Below are 23,310 nucleotides of genomic sequence, written 5' to 3' on the forward strand. Positions count from 1 at the left end.
ATTAAACTTATTTTTTTTTTTAAAAAAAACACTCCTATTGATTTCAATTTTATACAAATTTTGCCACCAACTAAATTAAAAGCATACATTTTAAGTTTAAATCATAGTATTAATTTTATTTGACTATTAACACGTACTAATGGATCGTAAACACAATCAATTTGTATAGTTAGGGTGGTTATCAACATACATCTAGGTGTCAAATAAAAAATATATTTGATTATTAACACATAATAACAGTTTGATTGATCTATCCGAAAAATTTTATTATAGAATTTTGTGAGATTTTGTGGAGTTTTATATTTTAGCCATGGTTTAATTAAAATATCGATGTTGATGGATATATGAAAGTATTGATTTTTTTTTACTTTTATAGATATTTTTAGAAAAATTATAAAAATAAAATAAAATCATTAAATAAATATTTAATTATTTTCAAATAATTAAATATGCTTATTATGTTTATTTTATGTAGGATGGGGTGAAAATATCGATTCACCTCTTCTAATGATATCAAACTCATATAAATGTGAAAACATATATCGAAATATTGACATATCGATAAAAATTTAAAATTTTAGTTTTTATTTTAAGTGCTAAAAAATTTTGTGTAAAATTTAGGTTAATAAAAAAAATTAATTTTTTAAGCTCAAGGGATATTTGTGAGTTTTTTTAATAATTCATGAGTATTTTTTAAACAATTTTTTTAACGGATTGCATCCATATTTTTAAAAAACTAACGACAATGGTATTTTTTAACCATTTTAGAAAGTTTAAGAACATCTTTTACTTTTAAAAGTTTAAAGATGTTTTTTTACATGAACCACATTAGGGGTATTCCAATTCCAACATTGAAAACACGAACAACCTAGACTACTCATCCCAAATTTCTACTATTATTACAAAATATATTTTTTAACTTATAGATATTCAGAATTTTGATATTTAACATTTGAGTTTTATGAAATTTTAGTTATTAACATGTGTTGTGGACAAATTTAAAGTATTTAAGTTAATAAAGAACACACTCCAAATACAAGGAGTTTGAATAGATATTACTTGTGTTTGAAATTTTATAGCACGATTAATTAATTGTATAAATCGATCGCTAATACACGACTGATAATTGTTTCCACAAAAATGATGATTATAAATAATCAACTATAACAATTTCCATCTAATTTTTCATAATTTGGTAAAATAATTAACAAAACAACTACACCCCAAAAAATTAGCCAAATTCAGTGTATTTCATCCTACTCATTTATAAACTAAATGCGATTGAGAAACTCGGCTTTTCATTTCTCTTTAAGTAACTTAATTTTCTATTAGATTCTTCCCAATTAGTCATAAATTTTCAAACAATAGAACAAAGTTCTTTTTTAAAAAAATAGTACAATCTAGGGAAATGTTACACAAACTTCACCACATATTTAATAAGGTAACGCAATATCATAAGATATTGTTTACACATATTCGTACATACATGAATGATTAAAGTACTATTATGTTTGAATGTAAATTTAATCTAAAGTTATTCTATTCAAATAGCTAATAAATTTTAGAACAACAAATGTGTTAGTGCTTTGGCACTAGAAGCTCAACAATTTGAAGGAAAGTTTCGAAATCATGGAAAGGAAGCATACTAAAACATAAAGAAAACAAGAAGATAAGAAGATATATTTTTATTGTCTTCCCTTGTTTGAAAGGAGAATGACAAACAAAACAATGCAAAAGTACCTTTCGAAACAGCTGTAGACTTGTTTATACAAAGTGTAAACAAGACACCAATACAATGCTATACATTCTCCAAAACATGACACGACATTACATTTCCTTAATGCATAGTGTGATGCTATAAAGGATAAAGTATCAAACTCTATTGCTATTTAAGCTTTGGTGTTAATGTTCATTGGTATTGCCTCTTGCTTTCCACCTGAATTATGCAAAACCTACAATTTACGATGTCTTATTTTCAAAAGGGTTCATTTTAGAATAGTATAAGACTGGAAATTTTGTAACTCACATCAGACTTAAGATGTGTTTGGAATACCTTCTAAAATGTTTAAATTTGGAAAAAGAATCATTTAGAATTACAATTACAATTTATTTCCTTGATTAGGTTTTTGTAAATTTGTAGGACAATTATAACTCTATAATAATTATTAATTATATATAATTTCTGAATTTAAATCAAAATGATTTCATTATTTACATTATACTAAATTATTTAGGTAAATGATAACTTCTTTTTTGGCATAATAATTAATAATTAATGTATAAATTTAATAATAAAATTAATTAGAAATATTTTATTAATTAAATATAAAACCAAATAAAAAGCTAAAACATAATATTATACCCTTTTCCATCGCCCATGAAGATTTTGAGAGAAAAAATAGTGCCGACGAGTTTTCCTCCTAAATTAATTTATGTCGTTTCTTCCATCAATTTCGTCGTTATCAATAACGTTCTTCATTGTTTGAAATTTCATTTTATTGACAACTTCTGGTTAGTTTGCTTTCTTAATTACTTTCGTTTTTTTCACATTACAATTAACTACTTTTGTTTTCCTTTTCTTCAAATTTCGTACTTTACCTAAATGATCCTTACACATATATACTACATCATATATACAATATGACATATATAATTATGTACAGTAAGAAGTTCAATTTTTTTTCTTATTTTCATCCAACAAAATTTGTGTTGTTGTTACATATTTAAATGACAATGTAAGTTAAATATATTCATAATACATTTTCGTTAAGCCCTAAAATATATCACAATGCAATAACTTTTTTAACCGTGAATCTCAATAAATACTAGAATGTATAACATTCAAAACTAAACGTTCGTTTGTTTGACTATTTAATCGAATATTTAAAATGTACCTAATATACACGGGTAACCTCCAAATTTCTACCCACATTATGTCTAAAAAAGTATGTATTTACCAGCCGTCGAAAGTTTTCTTCATCATCTTCGAAATCTCAATAAACCCTATAATAGTTCACATTCAAAACGTTTGATTACCTATTTAATTGAATATCTAAAATATACCTAATATACCTAATGTTTCATATATTTTCAATATATACAATACTAAGCTTGAAATTTCTACCTAGATTCTCTCCAAGAAGTTTTGTATTTGTGTTGAATGTCTTCTTTTTCACCTCCGAACTCTTTAAAAGTTCTACATAAAAACGGAGTAAATAAATGTTTTCGTAGAAGGAAATTATTAAATGGTTTTCTATTCCTTTCCAAAATCATATTTCACAGTTTTTTCGGTTTAAATATTTGTTATAAATCAATTAAATAATAAAAATGAGTTTTAAGGTAATTTAGGTCATACAGTTTGTATAATATGAAGGCCCATTTAGAACTATTGTATTAAGGTCTTGATGTAATATCATTATAACAACTTAACTTAGGCTACATGAGTTTATACAATTTTATTTATATTTTCATCCCAAGAGTACTAATGGGCTCACTCCTAGCCTTAGCCCACAATTTTGAAAGGAGCTACCGCAGCCCGAATTCCCGTCGGAGACCATTAGCTCAGTCATCGAAACCATGTCCGTTCGCCATTGCCACCTCCAACTTCCGGCTTAATCTTCATTCCCATTTCTTCTTCCTCTTCTCCATCGAGCACGCAACAATCTCCAATTCAATTTATGCTGGTTTCTCAGGCCCTATTTTCTCTGAGTAATTCTTCAAGTTTCTCGTTTCGTACTCCTTGGATCCCGAGCATATCTTCATGGACATTCTCTTTGCTCAGATCCAAGCCGACCTTCGCTCCAACGATGCCCTTCGTCAATCCGGCGCTCTCCTCCAGGCTCTGCAGCAATCCGCCGCCGGCCGGGACATCTCGGTTATTGCCAAGTCCGCCGTTGAGGAGATCGTAGCCTCCCCTGCTTCTGCTGTTTGTAAGAAACTTGCGTTTGACCTTATTCGCTCTACGCGTCTTACTGCCGATCTTTGGGACATTGTGTGCACTGGCATTCGCACTGATTTTGATTTTCCTGACCCCGATGTCACCGCTGCCGGAGTTTCAATTCTCGCTGCGATCCCTTCTTACCGCCTTTCCAAGCTGATTACTGACTCACACAAAGAAATTTCTGCTTGTTTTGATTCCCCTAGTGATAATTTGAGGTTCTCTATCACTGAAACTTTGGGGTGTATTCTTGCTAGGGATGATCTTGTTACGCTATGTGAGAATAATGTTAGTCTGCTTGATAAGGTCTCGAATTGGTGGTCGCGGATTGGGAAAAACATGCTGGATAAGTCGGATGCTGTTTCGAAGGTTGCCTTTGAGTCAGTCGGAAGGCTGTTCCAGGAATTTGATTCGAAGAGAATGAGTAGATTGGCAGGCGATAAGTTGGTGGACAGTGAAAATTCACTTGCTATTAGGTCCAATTGGATTTCATCAATGGCGAACTTTGTTTGGAAGAAGCGAAATGCCTTAATGGCGAGGTCCTTGATTTTGCCCGTGGAGAACTTTAGGGCCACTGTGTTTCCAATTGTGTATGCAGTAAAGGCTGTAGCTTCTGGGGCAGCCGAAGTCATCAGTAAACTCTCGAAATCTTCTACTGGCAATGGGGCCATTACAGATTCAAGTGCGGAGAGGTTAGTGGGAGTCTCAGATGTAGTTACCCATTTAGCGCCATTTTTAGCTTCATCGTTGGAACCGGCATTGATTTTTGAGGTAGGGATTAATATGTTGTACTTGGCTGATGTGCCTGGTGGGAAGCCTGAATGGGCTTCACAGTCGATCATAGCAATTCTTACACTCTGGGATAGGCAAGAATTTTCTTCTGCTAGAGAAAGTATTGTTCGGGCCGTTGTTACCAATCTTCACCTCCTTGATCTGCATATGCAGGTATGTGTATTCATATTCATCTATTCTATTTTTATCTGCATTTTGTGGTGTATTAGATAATATCTTTACAAGATCTAATATCGACCTTCCGAGTAGGCTTGCACCCTGACAATATGATATCTTTTTGTTAGTAGGTTTCATTGTTTAAGAGACTACTTCTGATGGTGAGAAACTTGAGAGCAGAGTCAGATCGTATGCACGCATTAGCATGTATTTGCCGTACGGCTCTCTGTGTCGACCTTTTTGCCAAGGAAAGTGTTCGTAGAGGTCAAAAGCCTCTTGCAGGAACTGATATTGCTTCTTTATTTGAAGATGCTAGAATTAGAGATGATCTTAATTCCGTTACTAGTAAAGGCTTGTTCAGGGAGGAATTAGTTGCTTCATTGGTGGAAAGTTGCTTTCAGTTATCTTTACCTTTGCCTGAACAGAAGAACACTGGGATGGAGAGCAGAGTTATTGGAGCCTTGGCCTATGGAACTGGTTATGGAGCACTAAACTGGACAGAGCCCGCACTGGAGGTTGTTGAAGTCTGTAGGCCCTGTGTCAAGTGGGATTGTGATGGCCGCACATATGCAATTGATTGTTACTTGAAGTTGCTAGTTAGACTATGCCATATATATGATACCAGAGGAGGAGTAAAAAAGAGTCAAAGATGGGGCATCTCAAGATCAAATTTTGAATGAGACAAGGCTGCAAAACTTGCAACGTGAACTTGTGAAAGATTTACGCGAGGTATTTCAGCTAGTTATATCTCACTTTTCTACTTTGTTAAATCTATTGACCTTGCTTTTAATGGTTCCTTATCATCAATTTAATGATGTGGCAGGTAAACACCCCAAGAATAAGTGCCCGTCTTCTTTGGGCTATATCAGAGCATATTAACCTTGAAGGTTTGGACCCCCTTCTAGCTGACGACCCTGACGATCCATTGAACATCATCATCACAAATATCCACAAGGTTCTATTCAACGTAGATTCAGCAGCAGAGACAACAAATAGACTTCAAGATGTTCAGGCAGTGCTTTTGTGTGCTCAGCGATTAGGATCGCGTCACCCTAGGGCTGGCCAGTTACTGACTAAAGAACTTGAAGAATTTCGAAGCAATGGCTTGGCAGATTCAGTCAACAAACACCAATGCCGTTTAATACTTCAGAGAATTAAGTATGCTTCAAACAATTCAGAAAGCAGGTCAGTATATATTATTTTAGTGAAATGTCTGTTTTCTATAAATTTAGAAAAGGGCAAAAAATGACGATAGCCTCTAGAGACACTCTCTTTTCTCTCTGTTCTTGAAATATTGAATTGGGATTTTTCCTTTTTTCTGATGGGCGATAAAGTAGTGTTCTTGTTTGTGGTATGGCTCTCTCTAAAGGAAAGGATGACTTTGTTCTTTAATACCTTCTTACTTCTTACTTCCTTCCAAAAAATAAAAATTCTCTTGCCCCCATGTTCTTTAATACCTCATATCTTTAATAAAAAAAACTTTCTTCCAAAAATTTACATTGAATGTTTCCTATTGAGTTTTTTCTGATTATTAGGTCTTTGGCTGGGTTCTTGGACGTGATTCTGGGTGTACTTTATGAAAAATTAGAGTTTCTTATTTTGAGGGAGTTGTTTACATTTTTAATGGGAGATTTTTTGTTTTGTAATTTTTGTACTTCTATCATTTAAAGGCTTCTTTACGTGGTCCTAGGTGAGTTGGGGTACTCGCAGTAGTCACAAACATCTTTATTTTATGCATGGTCTTTGTCTTTATGTAAAATTGATTATCTTTTTGCTTCAAAATGCTGCTCAATGTTTAGGATCTCCCTTTTATTTTTGTTCCAATTATACTATTCTTTGTCTCTTTCTATTTAATAATTAATCGAGTGAAAATTTTATTTAACGAAATCGATTATGATCATTTACAGATGGGCTGGGGTTAGTGAAGCCAGAGGAGATTACCCATTTAGCCATCACAAACTAACTGTGCAATTCTACGAAGCAGCAGCAGCTCAGGACAGAAAATTGGAAGGTTTAGTTCACAAGGCTATTTTAGAGCTTTGGAGGCCAGAACCTAGTGAATTAACTCTTTTGCTGACAAAAGGAATTGATTCTACTCTTCTCAAGGTTCCTCCAACTGCAACTACTTTGACTGGCAGTAGTGATCCGTGCTATGTGGAAGCATATCATTTGGCAAACTCCAGTGATGGAAGGATTACTCTACATTTGAAGGTTAAAAATGTTTCTCTTCTCGTTACTGGATAGAAATTATTAATTTAGGTTCTTTTGATTTTTTCTAAAGGAAATATTATGTTAATAATCCATAATATATCAGGACAATGTCTATACCCTTAATAAATATGGGTTCAATAGTAGAGAAGCAAAACTTAGTATCATTGGGTCGAACCAACTTTCAATCTGGCCTACAAACACTGTACAGATCTATCTACAAGCGTTATAAGAAGCGACCCAAATTGTCGGGTATAGAAAAGGACAAGCACTAGAACACTGCATGGAGCTATACCCTATAGAAGCGGAGTCACGCTCAAAACCTTATGATGCAAATATCTCATATAATATTTCAATGGGTGCTTTGGCCAAGACTTCATACTATGTACTGAGAATAATTGCCGGCAATCCTTACCCATCAACACTCTCTCCTTTTGATAAAAAATAGGAAGTTCTCCTTCAGACAGGAGTTTGCATGCTCATAGCAGATTTGAAAAATCAGATTGAAAAGTTATATATAAAGACTGGCTTGGCTTAGCTTGAAGAAACTTGAAAGCATGAATCCCAAGAAAGATCTGTATATCTACTGGCTTGGCGGTAGAAAGTCAAAGCCCATGAAAGCCTAGAAAGAGCTACAACTGAAGAAACTCAAATTAATATCCCCAATTTCTACCATCAAGAATAAAGGAATATCTGAAAAATGTTTTCATGGTTCACCTCCTTTTGCTTTCTGTTAGATATTTAGTTGGTTCTTTTCTAGGTGTGAATGTATTGAGTCCATTGACATATTGCAGGTTCTAAATTTAACTGAACTTGAATTGAATCGGGTGGATATTCGAGTTGGGTTGTCTGGAGCATTATATTTCATGGATGGTTCTCCTCAAGCAGTGAGACAGCTGCGTAGTCTCGTGTCACAGGTACCCATTTGTAATAAATCATTTTATTTTTTCTTGTTTTTTTTCTTTCTTTTTATTGGTTAATGTGAACTTTCAGTCACGTGACAGAAAAAGTATGTGAACTATTGATGTTCATATTTCTTGTTAAATTACTTTTAGCTTTGGTTGTTTAAAATCCTATCTACGCTTGAATAAGAATATATAGTGAGAATGCTTGAGTGGAGTTATCTAGGTTTTTAGCGAAACTATTAGAATCACCATGAAATTTTAATCAAGAGTGAGAATGCTCGAGTCAGCTACAGGCTAGCAGCCTAGCATTAAGCGGTTGAAATTAATAGATGTGGTACTAGAGAAGGAGAGTAAGCTCTAATACGTAGCAGTAGTATCTTTTGTTCTCCATACTAAACTACTAATTCAAATATTAGGCCTACGTTGAAACAAAATTTTTAGCTTGTTCTAGGAGGATGCTACGGAATGTTTTAAACTTTATTGTCATGGCATAACAACTTATTTTGCTTACGGGATTAAGTGTTATTAACTTCTCTTGATTTTACAAAAAACTTGCTCACTTGCCCTCTTTTGCCTTGTTTCCTAAGGAAACACATTCTCACCACTCTGCAATTTCCCCCTTTTCCAGGATCCAGTTCTGTGCAGTGTAACAGTCGGTGTCTCACATTTTGAGAGATGTGCCCTTTGGGTTCAAGTCTTATACTACCCCTTCTACGGAAGTGGTGGGGCTGGAGATTACGAAGGTGATTACACAGAAGAAGATTCTCATATTATCAGACAAAAGAGAAGCTTAAGGCCAGAGCTAGGGGAACCTGTGATTCTGAGGTGCTTTCCTTACAAAATCCCGCTGACTGATCTTCTCTCACCACATAGAATATCTCCTGTTGAGTTTTTCCGCCTATGGCCCAGCTTACCTGCAATTGTAGAATATACTGGCACTTATATCTACGAGGGGACTGGCTTCAAAGCTACTGCTGCACAGCAATATGGAGCATCTCCTTTTTTAAGTGGATTGAAATCTTTGTCCAGCAAGCCTTTCCACAGTGTTTGCTCGTATATTATTCGAACTTTGGCTGGTTTTCAGGTGAGGTTCTATGCAATTCTCTTTAATTGGGTTGCTTTTTGTGGGATTTTGTGCCATGGCTTTATTTATTTTCTCAATGAAAGTTGTTGTCTTGATCAAGTATATATATGCTTCAACATGCTAAGCTTCCTAAAAAAGGGGAATGATATCTTTTCAATTTGTTATTTTCTTTTCCTGCGTTGGTGATGGTCTCCATATCTTGAAAAAGGGACGTTAGTTTTTTAAAACATAGATTGCAAGTTTTAATCGATGATTTTCTGGGAAGAGTTCTTTGGGCTAAGTTTCCTTGAAGATAGGAATGTTAGTTTTGGCTATCACTTATCTGTGGTAGTATGTGGCCTAAAAGAATTTGACAGGGAAGTCCCAATAAAAAAACCCTAAAGAAATATTCTTTTTTTTAGTACAACTGCGTGGTGGGGGATGGCAATATTATTGAATCAAGCTTAGTTTGGCACCTACAAAAACGTTACACAGTCTGTTTAGAATAGTCAACCAATATTGTGTTTGGTTTGATGGATAAGAATAAAATCAGGGAATGCTGTAGAAAGAGGAATTCGGGGAATAAGGTGGGATGCATGGAGATTAAAATTTTCTGTCATCCCAACCCAAGACATGCTCAGTTGCCATTTCGACTCTTAGTGACCTTGCTTCTTATTAGAGTTGATAGTGCTGTTGGCTAACTACAGATAGTTAATATTTAGTTTAAATACCCCTTCCTCAAAGCTTCTAAGAACATAATTTTCTCTTTCCTTCTCTGTACATTTTAAGCGTCCTCGTTTAACTCGATTCCTGGTGTTCCTTGATTTTAGCTGTCAACTTTGAATTAACTTGTTTAACTTTAAAGCATCTTTTTGTTCCTTTGTGCTGGCTGAGGGTGAGCTGAATTTATAATGCTTGAACAGTTACCAGAAGATTAAGATGAATATAAATGTTACACTTGGGAAGATGAAGCTAATTCGTCCCAAAGCTTACACTTACCTAATAAATAGAGTAGCCATGGAACCATTACTGACCTGTTGCTATTTGATACTTGTAGCTTTGTTTGGCTGCAAAAACATGGTATGGGGGATTCATGGGGATGATGATATTCGGAGCTAGTGAAGTAAGCAGAAACGTGGATCTGGGCGATGAAACAACAACCATGCTATGCAAATTCGTTGTTCGAGCATCTGATGCATCAATTACAAAGGAAATTGAAGTTGATCCTCAAGGTTGGTTAGATGACATAACTGACGGAGGCGTTGAGTACATGCCCGAAGAGGAAGTCAAGGTAGCTGCTGCAGAAAGGCTGAAGATATCAATGGAACGGATAGCTTTGCTCAAAGCAGCCCAACCTCCACCAAAGACCCCAAAATCAGATGACGAAGAAGAAGAAGAAGAAGAAGAAGAAGTCGAAGAGATCGAAGGAGAAAGAAAGAAGAAAGAAGGTCAGGAAAACGGTAAAGGACCATCAACGTTGTCAAAATTAACTGCAGAAGAAGTTGAACATCTTGCTCTTCAAGCTGCAGTCCTTCAGGAATGGCACATGTTATGTAAAGATAGAGCAAACAAAGCTAATTAAGTTACCTCATTTTCATTTTTTTTTGTTTCTTATTTCCATAGTGAGAAAAGGTTTGGATATGTAGATTCTCTGCCTTGTGGTATAATGTTGATTAGCCAAAATTTGTGTAATTTTGACTGCGAGTGTTCTATCATTTGCCATCCCTCTCCCCCCTCACCACCCACGGAAGGACTTACTGTGTATTTGTATCATGTATTTGTTAGTTCTGATATTGTTCATTTTTTTAGAGGTTATCGATGTGTTTCTGATATGTATCTAATGGATTTTTAGATCCTTTGATAAAGTTTCCATTTTCTTACTAAAGAAAAGAAAGGACAGAAAAAAGTGTATGATATTTGCAGTTATAGTATAATGTTCTTGAGCTATTGGACAGGTTTCAATTGTGTCCTTCATGTTACAAATGTTTAGTGTCTACCTCCATCCTTAAAATGTGTTTAAAATAATACTGGTTTCTTTTTGGTTAAGAAATAAGGAAACTGTTGTGTGGTGAGCATATGGGACTATATGGTTTCAATGATGCGATTTTGGTATAAGATTAAGTTATAATTTATTGTTTCATAAATCTCATTCTTTTTTTACACAATTGTGAGGTGGTATCTAATCTTCCAGATTAATCATAATTGTATAAATTATAAGCTTTTAGAGGTAAAAATGGACATTTTACCTTAAATTTAAATTTAAATTTGTAGTTTAACCAAAAAAGATTGATTTGTGGAGAGTCCATTGACACAATATTGCACTAATAGCCTCGATTACTCATGTTAAGTTCCTTTCTATTAAAGAGAGAATTTTGTTTATTTTTTATTTTTGAGATTGGATAGTTATGAAATATGGATCATCGTCATGATTCAGAGGCAAATTAATCCATGCTTATCCAAATTATTAAAGTAAAAGAAAGAAAAAATTAGTTCACGTCTCTGCCGTACAAGAAGCCATGGCATTCGCCATTCTGTATTAACGTTCAATCCTGTTCAATTCTCAGAGTTCTTCATTGATCCCCCAGTGCTTCAACAATCATGCCTCAATTTCGTTTTACACTCTCCAAATTCAAATCTCCTAAGAAATCGCTTTCTACTTCATCTTCTTCCATTTATTACCTACGCGCCAATGCCTCAACTTCTCCACCTCAATTCTCTCATTTCATCTCCAAGTTCACTCAAAGACAACCAAATGTGGCAAATCCTTCAAAATTTCCATCTGGGTATTTCTCACATTGTCATCAGCATCGATATTCCAGCTTCTCCGGGTGCCATGGTGAATTTAACCGCGTTTTTACTAATGGGAATCGGCTGAAATACTATGATTTAAGAGGTTACCGAAGAGGAAAAGTTTGGAGTTGCTTGAACATGGTCAGGAGATTTAGTAGTGGGGCGGAACGAGAGTCTATAGAATATGATGTTGTCATCATTGGAGCCGGACCTGCTGGGTTATCTGCGGCGATTCGGTTGAAGCAAATGTGTCAAGAAAAGGGTGTTGATTTATCGGTTTGTGTAGTGGAGAAAGGCGCTGAAGTTGGTAAGCTGCTTGTTCATATTCAGATGGACCATTGTAGATGTGAAGTGTGTGCAATTGTGTTTTAATTTGCAGTTTCTTGGATAATTTGGTTGTTTAACTGTTGATTTGTTCTCTTTGTCTCTATTTGTGGACATGCGTAGTATATCAAATTGCCTCATAATCTGAATTTTAGTGCCCTTCTGTTGCATGCTTGTGTTGAAATTTGAAGATTGAAATAATTTGAGACCCTTGGTCTCATCAGGTTGTGCATGACAGCCAAGCCATTCTAGGCCCTCCAACAGTGGTGGGGGAAAGTTCTGGGTTCCATTTTAATTTGCATTTTAGACGTATTTTAGAACTTAGCAATGTGTGCTTTATCTTCTTGGACTTTAGAGAATGAGCAGTTGAGTAGGAGAAGATTTAGGGAACATCTGAAGGACAGTTGCACAGCTGAGGGATGATTTTGAATGAAATGTTGATGGAACGATGCAATACTTCAAAGGGGATTCATGTCATGAACGTGGTGCCCCTCATCATTATTGAAATTAGAAGTTCATTTGGATGTTATTAACTATGATTTATTTTTGTTTTATTCCCATGATGGGAAGCAGCATTGGATTTTCTTGGGGAAATGTTAAGTGTCTATCCTATGCCGTCATGGAGACTTATGTTTCTCAATTATTATGAAATCTTTTCGATTTATTGAACCTTCTAACTGTTCTATTGATTCTCAACAGGCGCTCACATCCTCTCCGGAAATGTTTTTGAACCCCGAGCATTGGATGAACTAATCCCCACATGGAAAGAGGATGAGGTATATTTTACTTAGTTTTTCTCTCTTTTATAGCAATTCAGTTAAACCGAAGATATAGGAAATGAAATCCATGGTTCCAAGAGTTCTTCTGCCTTTGAAAAACCCAAATACTCTTTCTGTCCGTGAACCTTAAAATTGAAGGTCTAATTAGGAAGAACCATCTTCAGAAACACAAATAAAAAGAGGAAAAAGCTCCTTGAAAGCAATCAATTAAGCGTACGTTTGGATTGACTTTAAAGAAAACGCTTTTTAAAAATTCATTTTTATTTAAACTCCTTTGATGAAAACTATAGAAAATATTAATTTAAATCCTAAACTTTGTGGGTCATATCCATTTAAACCTTAAACTGATAAACTAACAATAGTATATTTAAACTCTGAATTTTGAGGTTGTATCAATTTAAACCGCAAGCTAAAAGTTATATCAAATTAACCTTTGAACTTTTATTAGTGTATCAATTTAAACCTTGAATTTTCATAATTGTATTGATTTAAATCCTCCAATTATAAAAGAGCAGAAGAAGAACAAGAAAAACCCAAAGAAGAAGCGAGGAAAAACCTCCCTCAATTTATGTTTTATTTGGATACACTTATGAAACTTGATGGTTTAAATTGATCTATTTATGAAAGTTCAAAATTTAAATTGATACATTTATAAAAGTTCAGAGTCTAATTTGATATGACTATTAGTTTGAGGTTTAAATTAGGACAACTCCCGAAGTTCAGGATTTAAATTGATACGACTTCTAAGTTTAGGGATCAAATGTATTTGCTCTAAAAATTATTTAAAGTACACTGTCAAACACTCCAATTTCTCCAAAACGACTGAATTTTTAAATTAAACACTTGAAATGTATTCCAAACATGCCCTAAATACCACATAATTCTCTTTCAACTAACGTAAAACACACCTCCAACTGATTTTCTTAGAAACTAATAGCTCCTTGAATGGTTTTTCTGAATCTTAAAAATTACTGGAACGGCCTTTGTTTTAAAAAAATGGAGTCCCACTTTTGTAATCTTGACTCCACAAGGTGTTGTGGGCTTGAGTTTTTGTATGGTCTTTTTGTACTTCCGTTTGCTCCTAGTGAAAGCTAGTTTGTTATTTAAATCTGCATGTTTCTAAATGACTAGCTAAAATAACTACTCTTGCATCTTTGAGATTTCAGAAACTCTTTGCTTCAGGAATTTTCAACTAGTAAATGTTATAAACTTGTTTTTATTTAATTTTCGAGTTTCTATCTGGAATTAACAGATGAACCTTACTTACCATAACAAAACTTCTGGTGATGATTTTTTTTTAATTCAAGAATTAATCTTTGCTGCCAATTATTTTGCAGGCACCAATCAATGTCCCTGTGACTTCTGATAAGTTTTGGTTTCTAACAAAAAATCGTGCCTTTTCACTTCCTTGTCCCTTTAATAATGAAGGAAACTATGTGATAAGGTATTCACTTATCATGTTTTGAATTGAGTCTTAGTCTAAGTGACCATGTATGAGGTTATACGATGCTATTTTCTTGTACCTTATACTGTGTATGACATAGAATAGTTCCTTGGGATAGTTAAACTGCATGCAGATTAGTTTGAACACTTCTAATTGAGAATAATTTCCATGTATTTAGTAGATTGAATGTATATCAGTGAATGTAAAGACTCCTTGTTCACTCTTATGAATGAAGAAAAGAAGGAAAAAAAACTTAAAATTCTTTGCATCTTTATGTGGTTTCCCATAAGCTGAGTACACCAATTTAGTCAAAGAGAAAGGAAAGGGTGTTTTGTATTAAGCCCTCCTCCCTTAACGTATCCATCAGTAGGGTAATCTACCTTTCCAGATAGCTAATCATATCCTTAAAGGAAGTGGTATCCTCCTGTGGCAAAGAACTGAAAACAGAGTTCTTTATTTCAACTGGCACTTCTTTTTCACTTGTTATTCCTTCATAAATCACACATATTGTTATTGTATGCTTAAGCTTCCTTACAGGTCTTGGAGTATTGTTAAGATTTGACATTACATTTCGCGTGCCATATTTGTTTTTATAATTTTTTAAGTATCAGAAATTTACAACTGCCCATGGGATATAACATTTCGTATTCTTATTTGATTTTGGGGAGGGAGTTTTTTGTATTTTTATTGAACTTTTCTTTTGTATTTTCTTCACCCCCCTCAACCCAAGTGGTCATGCTTTGTGCGGCTTTCTTTTCTATTTAAAAAAACTGAGAGATGTACAGTAACCAGGAGAGAAACCCCCCACTTGCCAAAATTCATTAGATTATTCCTGTGGATGCTTCCTTGTTTTTGTAGTTTAAGTCAGTTAGTTCGTTGGATGGGAATGAAAGCTGAAGAGCTGGGGGTAGAAATATATCCAGGCTTTGCTGCTAGTGAGGTATTCATTCAAGTTCTTTCTCATTCTCGCTTATCAGGTTTTGGATGATGATATCTTCAGATTACATGGTGAATTTTTCAGGTGTTATATGATACAACTGACGCTGTTATTGGCATTAGAACTAATGACATGGGAGTAGCAAAAGATGGCTCAAAGAAGGATAATTATCAACTTGGTGTAGAACTGAGAGGTTATATCTCACTTTTTTCAGTTCTCTGTTTCAATGCTAACCTTAAACGAATGTGTGTCCTTTATCTTCTATATAGGGCGCATAACGCTTCTGGCTGAGGGATGTCGAGGATCAATATCAGAGGTATCACGAATAATATGCTTCTGCTTGAGTTATATGTGATCATAATTCCATTCTTTTAAGTTTTACCATTTAATGCAATCTGCACTTTTTGTCTTTTTATATGATGTAACAGAAATTAATAAAAAAATACAGTTTGAGGAAGAAGGTAAATGCTCAGCATCAGACGTATGCTTTGGGGATCAAAGAGGTGAGTACTTTATTAAGCAACTTTTTATTTCCTAGTTCCTACTGTTAAAGAGGTACCCTGACTATCAGTCTCTTTTCCATTAGAGATTTGATCTGTTAATGTTTCAGACTTCTAATTTCACGAAAACAACTATGTTGCCCTATATTTCTTTGAGTAGTGTTAAAGGCTAGATTTGGTAAGGTGAAATGGAACATTCTTATGAAAGATATAAGATTTTTGTTACCTGGTCTGGATATGTAGTTGAGATTACTTAGACAGTTTATGACCTTTGCCCTGTTTAATGCCTTTAACGATGTCTGTGAAACATCCTGCCAGTGAGATAAGCTTGGAATTGCTACTTTTCACCTAAAAGAAAAACAAAAAACAAAAAGGTATTTTAGCATTGCAACCAAAGGGCAGAAAGTTTGGGGCTTGGCTCATCAGTTAGTTTAATGTTTAACATATAATTCTCAGGCCCGGGCTCTACCATTATTGGGTTGTCTCTAGCTTGATATTACTTCCAAGAGAGATTTCTGGGCATCAAAAAGAGGAAAAGGGAACTCCTTATTTCTTCTTTAACTTTAACGGCTTTTGATTGGCTACTCAAAAGATTAATTAAAAACTTTTACTTTGTCACGCTCCACATATAAATGAATTTTTTCTGTTTGAATAAGGAAAAGAAGAAAAGGAACAAATAAAAAAAAGTTAAGTAAAGATTACTTATTGTTAAGTTCACACCCTTCACTGCCAGATGCTAGTCTAATTCTGCAGATTTGGATTTTACGATATTGGAGTTCCACATAATTTCTCGTATCTGTACATACTTCCAAATCAATGTTTACAACTAGATGATTGATTGTACACACTCAGGTGTGGGAAATAGACGAGGGCAAACATGATCCAGGAGCTGTGCTGCATACTTTGGGTTGGCCTTTGGACCGTAAGACGTATGGAGGCTCATTTTTGTACCACATGAAGGATAGACAGGTAATACAGGTTTCTTTTTCTTTCTTTTTTTAAAAATTGTAATGCATTGTCTTGTCCATAATAAGATTTTTTTTTTTTTAATGTTAAATCACTCAATAAGATATATTTCCATGGCGGGATTAACTGTAACACACCCTTAGATGATGGGAAGGAACCTTATAAGCTCTTTTTATTTCATTTATCAATAAAATCTGTTTCTTTATCTCTCTCTCTCTCTTTTTTTGTGGAAAAATGAAATCTGTTTCTTATTTATATGTGTGATTGTGTGTATGTATATAAAACCACTTTAAAAGTTTAAGTTGATAGGTTACAGTAATACTTTAGCATTCTTCCTCCCTTGTGAATTTGAAATTTTGTTGAAAGCCGAGAATGTGAAAATCAATATTAATTGGAAGAGACATTCCAGAGTTTCAAACATAGAACTTATGGCAAAGCACCATGTTGAATCACAAATTAATCTAAAAACTTACATTGATGGGTTATAGTATATTTTTTTTGTGTGCTTTGATTTCAAAAGTTTTTAGTAACTATTCTATAGCTGTTATTTTGCGTTGTTGGAGTCCCTTTCTATAGGGGGTGCTCCTTTCTTTTTTGGGCTTGTTTTTTGTATGTCCTTGTATTCTTTAGTAGTTATTCTCATTACAAAAAATCAAAACTTTTAACATACATTTCCTTTTTAGTGTTAGAAGAAACTATAAACCTAGACACAAAAATGAGAAAAGATTATTTGGACAGTTGGTTGTTATTTCTTTAGTTAATAAGATTGCATGTTATTTATTTATACGGGTATATATTAGAGCCGAAACAAAGAGTTATGAAATTATTCCAGTCCAAGTCCTAAAAAAGTTTATATATATTGCGATTATAAAAGAACTTCTTGTAAAAGGCACCCCTATGAGACGTCAGATACTAACATAATCACAAAGAGTAAAAATGTTCTTTAATATTTGTATGGCCAAAGAATTCTGTTTTTTGTTTCTACCTCACTGATGTCTTTGTTTGTTTCTTTACCATTTTATTTATGTGTATCTGTATCCTAGAAACATACCAACTTTGTTTATTGGCATGTATTTCCCTGATAGATTTTTGGTTTCAAAGCAATTTATATGCATATGACTGTGTGAGCAATATTCTATGTGTCTTTTATTTCTAACTCAAGCTTCTCTTGATTTAACAGATTTCAATCGGCCTCGTAGTTGCTTTAAATTATCAGAATCCTTTCTTGAATCCTTATGAAGAATTTCAGGTATAATATTCTTATTGTATTATTTGCACAACACTCACCTTACAAGCATCCCCTTTTGAGCCCGTTAAAAAATCTTGTTTCGCTTGACATGATTTTTGCTGCTGTTAGAAATTAAAACACCATCCTGCCATCAAAGATCTTCTAGAAGGTGGGACAGTTGTGCAATATGGGGCTCGAACATTAAATGAAGGCGGTCTTCAGGTGTGTCAACCTTTATACTACTGAGAATTTAAAAAAATCTAAAATCTGTCGTCGGACTACATTGAAAGGCTTTGTGAATTGGGAAAATTAAAAACCAAAATCAAAATCAACATGCAATATTATATATATTTTGAGTACATGCAAACTAAGTTGTTTATTTTTTATTGTTTACATATTTAATATCATATTGGTTAGTTAAGGTTAATGGAGAGAAGAATGGTTATCCATAAACAGGTTGTTATTGTGTTATCACTAAATTTAAATGGTTAGTTACAAGTAATTGCAGCCGTCTCATTTGTGATTCGTGAGTCGTAATCTGCTAGGGGAGGATCTATCTACTTTTATTTTCAGCAACTGTCATATACTATCAAATAGGAATATGATGCTAGTTAAATTTCAGTCTGTTCCATATCCAGTTTTCCCGGGAGGAGCAATTATTGGATGTTCAGCTGGCTTTTTAAATGTACCCAAGATTAAGGGAACGCATACTGCAATGAAGTCAGGTACTTCTCAAAATTCTCTGATTTGCAACTCATGTTTGATAAAAATCTGAAACTCCTTAAGAATAGTTCGTTCTGTATCACTTCTGACGAAGCGATCTTTTCTGTTTTAGTTGAATGCATTTCTTTCTTTAGCCAAGTTCAAGATATCTCCAAGACTAGAACTCTTGTTTCCTCCTGAATATTAGCTCTTCTTTTAACTTCTTGAATTCCAGTCTTAAAAACAGCTTAATTAAGTAATAAGCCATCAAAGACTGATATCTTATGCCTTCTAGTGTCCTCCCTCCTCAAGAAGTTCTCTTGGTTGTTTGCCTTGTGATTCTGGTTTTTGAATGCAGCAGTTTTTTATGTTTTCTGGTGCGAGTTCCTGGCAACATTATCTTTGACTAACATAACATTTTTTTACCAAATAGAGACTTTGCCTAACGTGTTGATGTATATTTAGTTCTTTTAAAAGTAAAAATCAGTCTCTTTGTTCTGGTTTTGATATTGACTACTGTGAAGTTGAGTGATAATACCGACGTCTTAAAGGCAAAGGACTTTATGCTCAAAATCTCCGTTAAGTATTTCCCTTTCATGATTGGTGATTACTCATCGTATAGCCAAACATTTTCTTAAGAAGCATGTCAGATATTCAGAGTTTTTGTTTATCCTTTCTCTTCTTGTTTAGCATAGTTAGGCAACTAGTTCTTTGACATAAAAAATTTCTTTAATCAAGAGTCCTGTGGCAAACTTTCTATTGAGGTTGGAGTGTAATCTTCTTTTCTTATCCTATATCCCTATGGCTGGACTCTGTGTAGCTCGTGTGTTCTTTCTACGTCAGACTCAACTAAACTCTGTTTGCTTTAAATTGAATGCTGTAATGTCTACTTGAACTCAGCCATTTGTCTCCACCCTTGACAAATTGTTTTTTGTAAATACAGAAACATCTGTACAATTACTACATTAATTTAGTCTCGTGAATTACTTGCTTTTAATGACAATACCAACTGCACTAGTTTTATTTTTGTCCCGTTCTTCAAAGTATCAATTATGTATTAAATGGATCTAATATTCAAATGCCTATGTTCTGACAGGAATGCTGGCAGCTGAGGCTGCATTTGCCACACTTCATAGAGCCTCAAAAATGGATGTGTATTGGGATAGTTTGCAAAGTAGTTGGATATGGGAAGAACTTTATCGAGCTCGGAACTATAGACCTGTAAGCATCTGTTTTCTTGTCTTCACATCTTTGTTTTTTTAGAGCATATTTATAATTATATTTAGTTCCATATCTGTTTTTACTTTATATATTTAAGAAGTTTAAGAGGTAAAAATAGACTGAGAGTTCTAAGTTTTCACTAAATGTTGTAATTCCATCTTCTGTCTCCTGATATTATTGTTGCAGGCATTTGAGCATGGTCTTATCCCTGGCTTGACAATAAGTGCTCTGGAGCAGTATGTATTCGTCCTCACCTTCAGCTGTTTACAATCACTTAATATTGTTATTTTTTATGTGTGAAGACTATTCAAATCTCTTATATTCTAAGTTCAGTGACTATTTCATTGCATTGTCTTTTCTGCCGCCAGCTACGTGCTTAAAGGAAGGTCTCCTCTCACACTAAAGCATGGGAAACCTGACCATGAAGCTACAAACGTGAGTATTTCTTATTTCAAAACCTTGCTTCTTATTTCTTAGTCATAAAGAAACATTAGTTTTTGAGCACTCAAATTTGTCCTTTTCTTGGCTTTCTCCATTCTGACATTAATCAAAAGAGCCTGCCTTTTTTTTTTATTATTCTTTTTTCTTTTGGTGGGGATGGGGGGATGTAGATCTATCAATTGCAAATATATTCCAATTAAATACTGACCGTTGAACATCAATTGTGCTAGTTTCCACATAATAATAATGATCAAATTGTGTTTTGTTTTGAATTTCGGATCTTTGTTATTTATGCAGGTTGCAAGTTTACATACTCCAATTGATTATCCAAAGCCTGATAATCTTTTGTCATTTGATGTGCCAACCTCACTACACAGGTTTTATGCCATACAAATTCCTTTTTGTAGTTTCTGTTCAACAATCGAGGACATATAGGTAGATTATGCTAGGCACTTGTTTGGTTTTCACTGAACGTATCTTGTGTGTGGTATAATGCTTTAGCTGATCAAGATAAATGTTGTGGTCTTGGATGTTAATGTGCCAGTAAGGCACAAAGTTTTCTTTGCAATGATATTTCTTAATGACCGGATAATATGTTCTGTGGACAGCAAGTGCCATTTTTCTTTTTTTCTGATATTTATTTGGTTTCCAACTATTGATGAATGTTTGAAAATTTGTTTATACATATGTTAATCATTTTTGCTCATATAGGAGCAACACAAATCATGAACATGATCAGCCAGCTCACCTTCGCTTAAGGGACGCCAGGATTCCCGAGGAAGTAAATTTGAAAGAATATGCTGCACCAGAGTCAAGATATTGTCCTGCCCGCGTATACGAGTAATACATATATGCACTAAAGTTTGTGGCATGTACTTGGTAACTTTCATCTGATCATTTCTAATTGTGTTCATTCATGAGTGGAATCGTAGGTATATACCTGATGAAAACGACCAAATGAAGTTGCAGATTAATGCTCAAAATTGTCTTCATTGCAAGGTAATGTCCAGTGCATATGAATTACAGTTAACTATGTTTAGCTCCTGCCTTCATTGATGGAAGGAAGAGAGAATTCTTTTCCCTTTGGCTTATGTCTGCAGACAGGAAGAATGTAGGGGAACTGTCTTTTTCTGCATGCAGCTTTAGTTATGCATTTTAAGCTTTTTACCCCTGGGAAGCTTCATCAAGAATGTATTTATGTGTTTGGGGAGCAAGGGAAGAGCTGCAGGAGTAGGGGAACTGAAGGCAGTATTAAATTGGAAAAAAAATCATTGGAAGGTCTCAGTTAAGTATGTGGGGATAATTAGAACAGGATGGTGGAGTCGGTTCCCAATTTTCTTTTTGAGTCATCATTACAAATTTCTACCCCAAGGATAGTTTAGAAACGTTTATAGAAAGATTAGGATAACGTTGTAACTTCCGTAAGAATAGAGATTATTCTACGTACAAAAGAATGTTATAGTTGAACTGGTAATGAATGACACTTTTCTTGCAGGCTTGTGATATTAAAGATCCAAAACAAAACATAGAGTGGAGCGTTCCGGAAGGAGGTGGCGGTCCAGGCTACTCCGTCATGTAAATATGTAATATAGAATGATGTGGGATTCTTTGAGGATAAATGAGATCCTGCCTTGAACTCTTCTGCTCAAAGGGAAAAGGCTTCATCTTTTACCAATAAAGCAAACCGTTGATTCATTGTTAACATCTTTAGTTTAATTAGCCTACATATTCCACATCTTTTATTAATAAAGGCCAAGTTTCTTTTGAGTTTTCCACTTTAAGGCCATTTTTTGACAATAAATATTTGATTCAATCATAAAGAAAATCGTAAAGAAATACGACTGATTTTCTTAATTTCTCAATTAAGATATATAAATAAATAAAAAATTATATATAAAAAAATAGATAAAAAAGATTATTTAGTTATAGTAAAATTTTCTATAGAAGCTGTGTTGGAACTCAACCCTCCAACAACATATATGATCACTGTATTTAGTGATCACTGTATTGATATAGTAAACGATACAAGATAGAAATCAAATTGATAAAAGAATCAATTCGATGAAAAAAAAAAGAAGCAGAAAATGAAACAAATTGATAAATTGATAAAAGAATCAATTAGATGAAAAAAAAAGGAGAAAATGAGACTCCCACTCTTTGTAATTCTCTCTTTCAAGAATTCCCTGAAATGCCTTCCACTACAAAATACTCAATGTTCTCTCTCTCCCACTCCCACTTCTTCTTTATAAACTACCTCCCACTCACTCATAATAACTAACTCACTCTCCCTCTTAATTTTCTATTTTCTTTTTCCTCCTACTATACTGGTAGATTATTGGTGGTCTAACATTGTATTCTCGGTCTAGTTTCACTTTGTCCTCAAGGTGGAAATCAGGAAAAGACTGCAGAAAATCGTCATAGTTCTCCCAAGTGGCTTCATGTCTTGGCAACCCCTTCCAGCTTATTAAAACCTCCCAAACACCTTTCCTATTCTTCTGATATCCATAAATCTCTTCAGGCACAACAATCCATTCATTGTTTTCCGTCAGAAAACGTATCCACTCCTCATTATCCTTGCATTCCCCAAAGGCTTTCTTCAACTGTGAAATGTGGAACACTAAATGTATTAGTGCAGAAGCAGGGAGTTCGAGTTTATAAGCTACAGAATCAATCTTCTTCAGAATACTATAAGCCCAAAGTACTTAGGGGGGACAACTTCTCGTTCCTTCTTTTCCACATTGAAACCTGTTGGTAGGGTCGGATTTTTAAGAAAACCATATCACCTTCTTCAAATTCTACATGTCTTCTCTTCATATCTGCATAACTCTTCATCTTTTCTTGAGCTATTCGCAAATGCTCCTTCAAAGCTCCCAAAGCTACATCCCTTTCTTTAAGTTGCTCATCCAGCGTGGAGTTT

At 34.3% G+C, this 23,310-nt stretch overlaps 2 protein-coding genes across 3 annotated transcripts; both read left to right on the forward strand.

Annotated features, from left to right (window-relative positions):
- The first annotated feature begins 3,485 nt into the window (after window positions 1–3,485).
- LOC101211529 (protein TPLATE) lies at window positions 3,486–10,929 on the forward strand. Its single transcript, XM_004147608.3, is given in 8 exon segments — window positions 3,486–4,882; window positions 5,017–5,520; window positions 5,522–5,614; window positions 5,709–6,070; window positions 6,793–7,096; window positions 7,888–8,010; window positions 8,627–9,082; window positions 10,119–10,929. Coding segments are annotated over 8 exon segments (3,489 nt in total). The 5' UTR covers window positions 3,486–3,760; the 3' UTR covers window positions 10,644–10,929.
- Window positions 10,930–11,513: 584 nt separating this feature from the next.
- Window positions 11,514–22,168, forward strand: LOC101211771 (electron transfer flavoprotein-ubiquinone oxidoreductase, mitochondrial). Of its 2 annotated transcripts, XR_004215696.1 has the most exons (19): window positions 11,514–12,158; window positions 12,875–12,951; window positions 14,292–14,398; window positions 15,257–15,338; window positions 15,420–15,528; window positions 15,605–15,651; window positions 15,764–15,838; window positions 16,688–16,804; window positions 17,982–18,050; window positions 18,159–18,251; window positions 18,652–18,754; window positions 19,828–19,952; window positions 20,139–20,188; window positions 20,321–20,387; window positions 20,691–20,770; window positions 21,105–21,233; window positions 21,326–21,392; window positions 21,494–21,677; window positions 21,889–22,097. XR_004215696.1 is itself a non-coding variant. In XM_004147609.3 (18 exons), exons 1-18 carry the CDS (start codon window positions 11,660–11,662, stop codon window positions 21,970–21,972), a joined length of 1,980 nt encoding a protein of 659 aa, XP_004147657.1. In that variant the 5' UTR covers window positions 11,517–11,659; the 3' UTR covers window positions 21,973–22,168. The 2 variants fall into 2 exon arrangements, 1 of the variants encoding a protein (XP_004147657.1); XM_004147609.3 differs by lacking the exon at window positions 21,494–21,677 and having other exon boundaries at window positions 11,517–12,158; window positions 21,889–22,168.
- The last annotated feature ends 1,142 nt before the right edge of the window (window positions 22,169–23,310 follow it).

Source organism: Cucumis sativus, chromosome 3 (genome assembly GCF_000004075.3).
Source record: "Cucumis sativus cultivar 9930 chromosome 3, Cucumber_9930_V3, whole genome shotgun sequence".
Classification (NCBI taxonomy): Eukaryota; Viridiplantae; Streptophyta; class Magnoliopsida; order Cucurbitales; family Cucurbitaceae; genus Cucumis; species Cucumis sativus.

Bases quoted from the DNA above. Each gene is read 5' to 3' on its own strand.
- LOC101211771 (XM_004147609.3), top strand. From the start codon at position 11,660: ATGCCTCAATTTCGTTTTACACTCTCCAAATTCAAATCTCCTAAGAAA. The intron at 15,839-16,687 runs GTGAGTACTTTA...GTACACACTCAG, and splicing joins ATGCTTTGGGGATCAAAGAG to GTGTGGGAAATAGACGAGGG. The intron at 20,771-21,104 runs GTTTTATGCCAT...TTGCTCATATAG, and splicing joins GTGCCAACCTCACTACACAG to GAGCAACACAAATCATGAAC.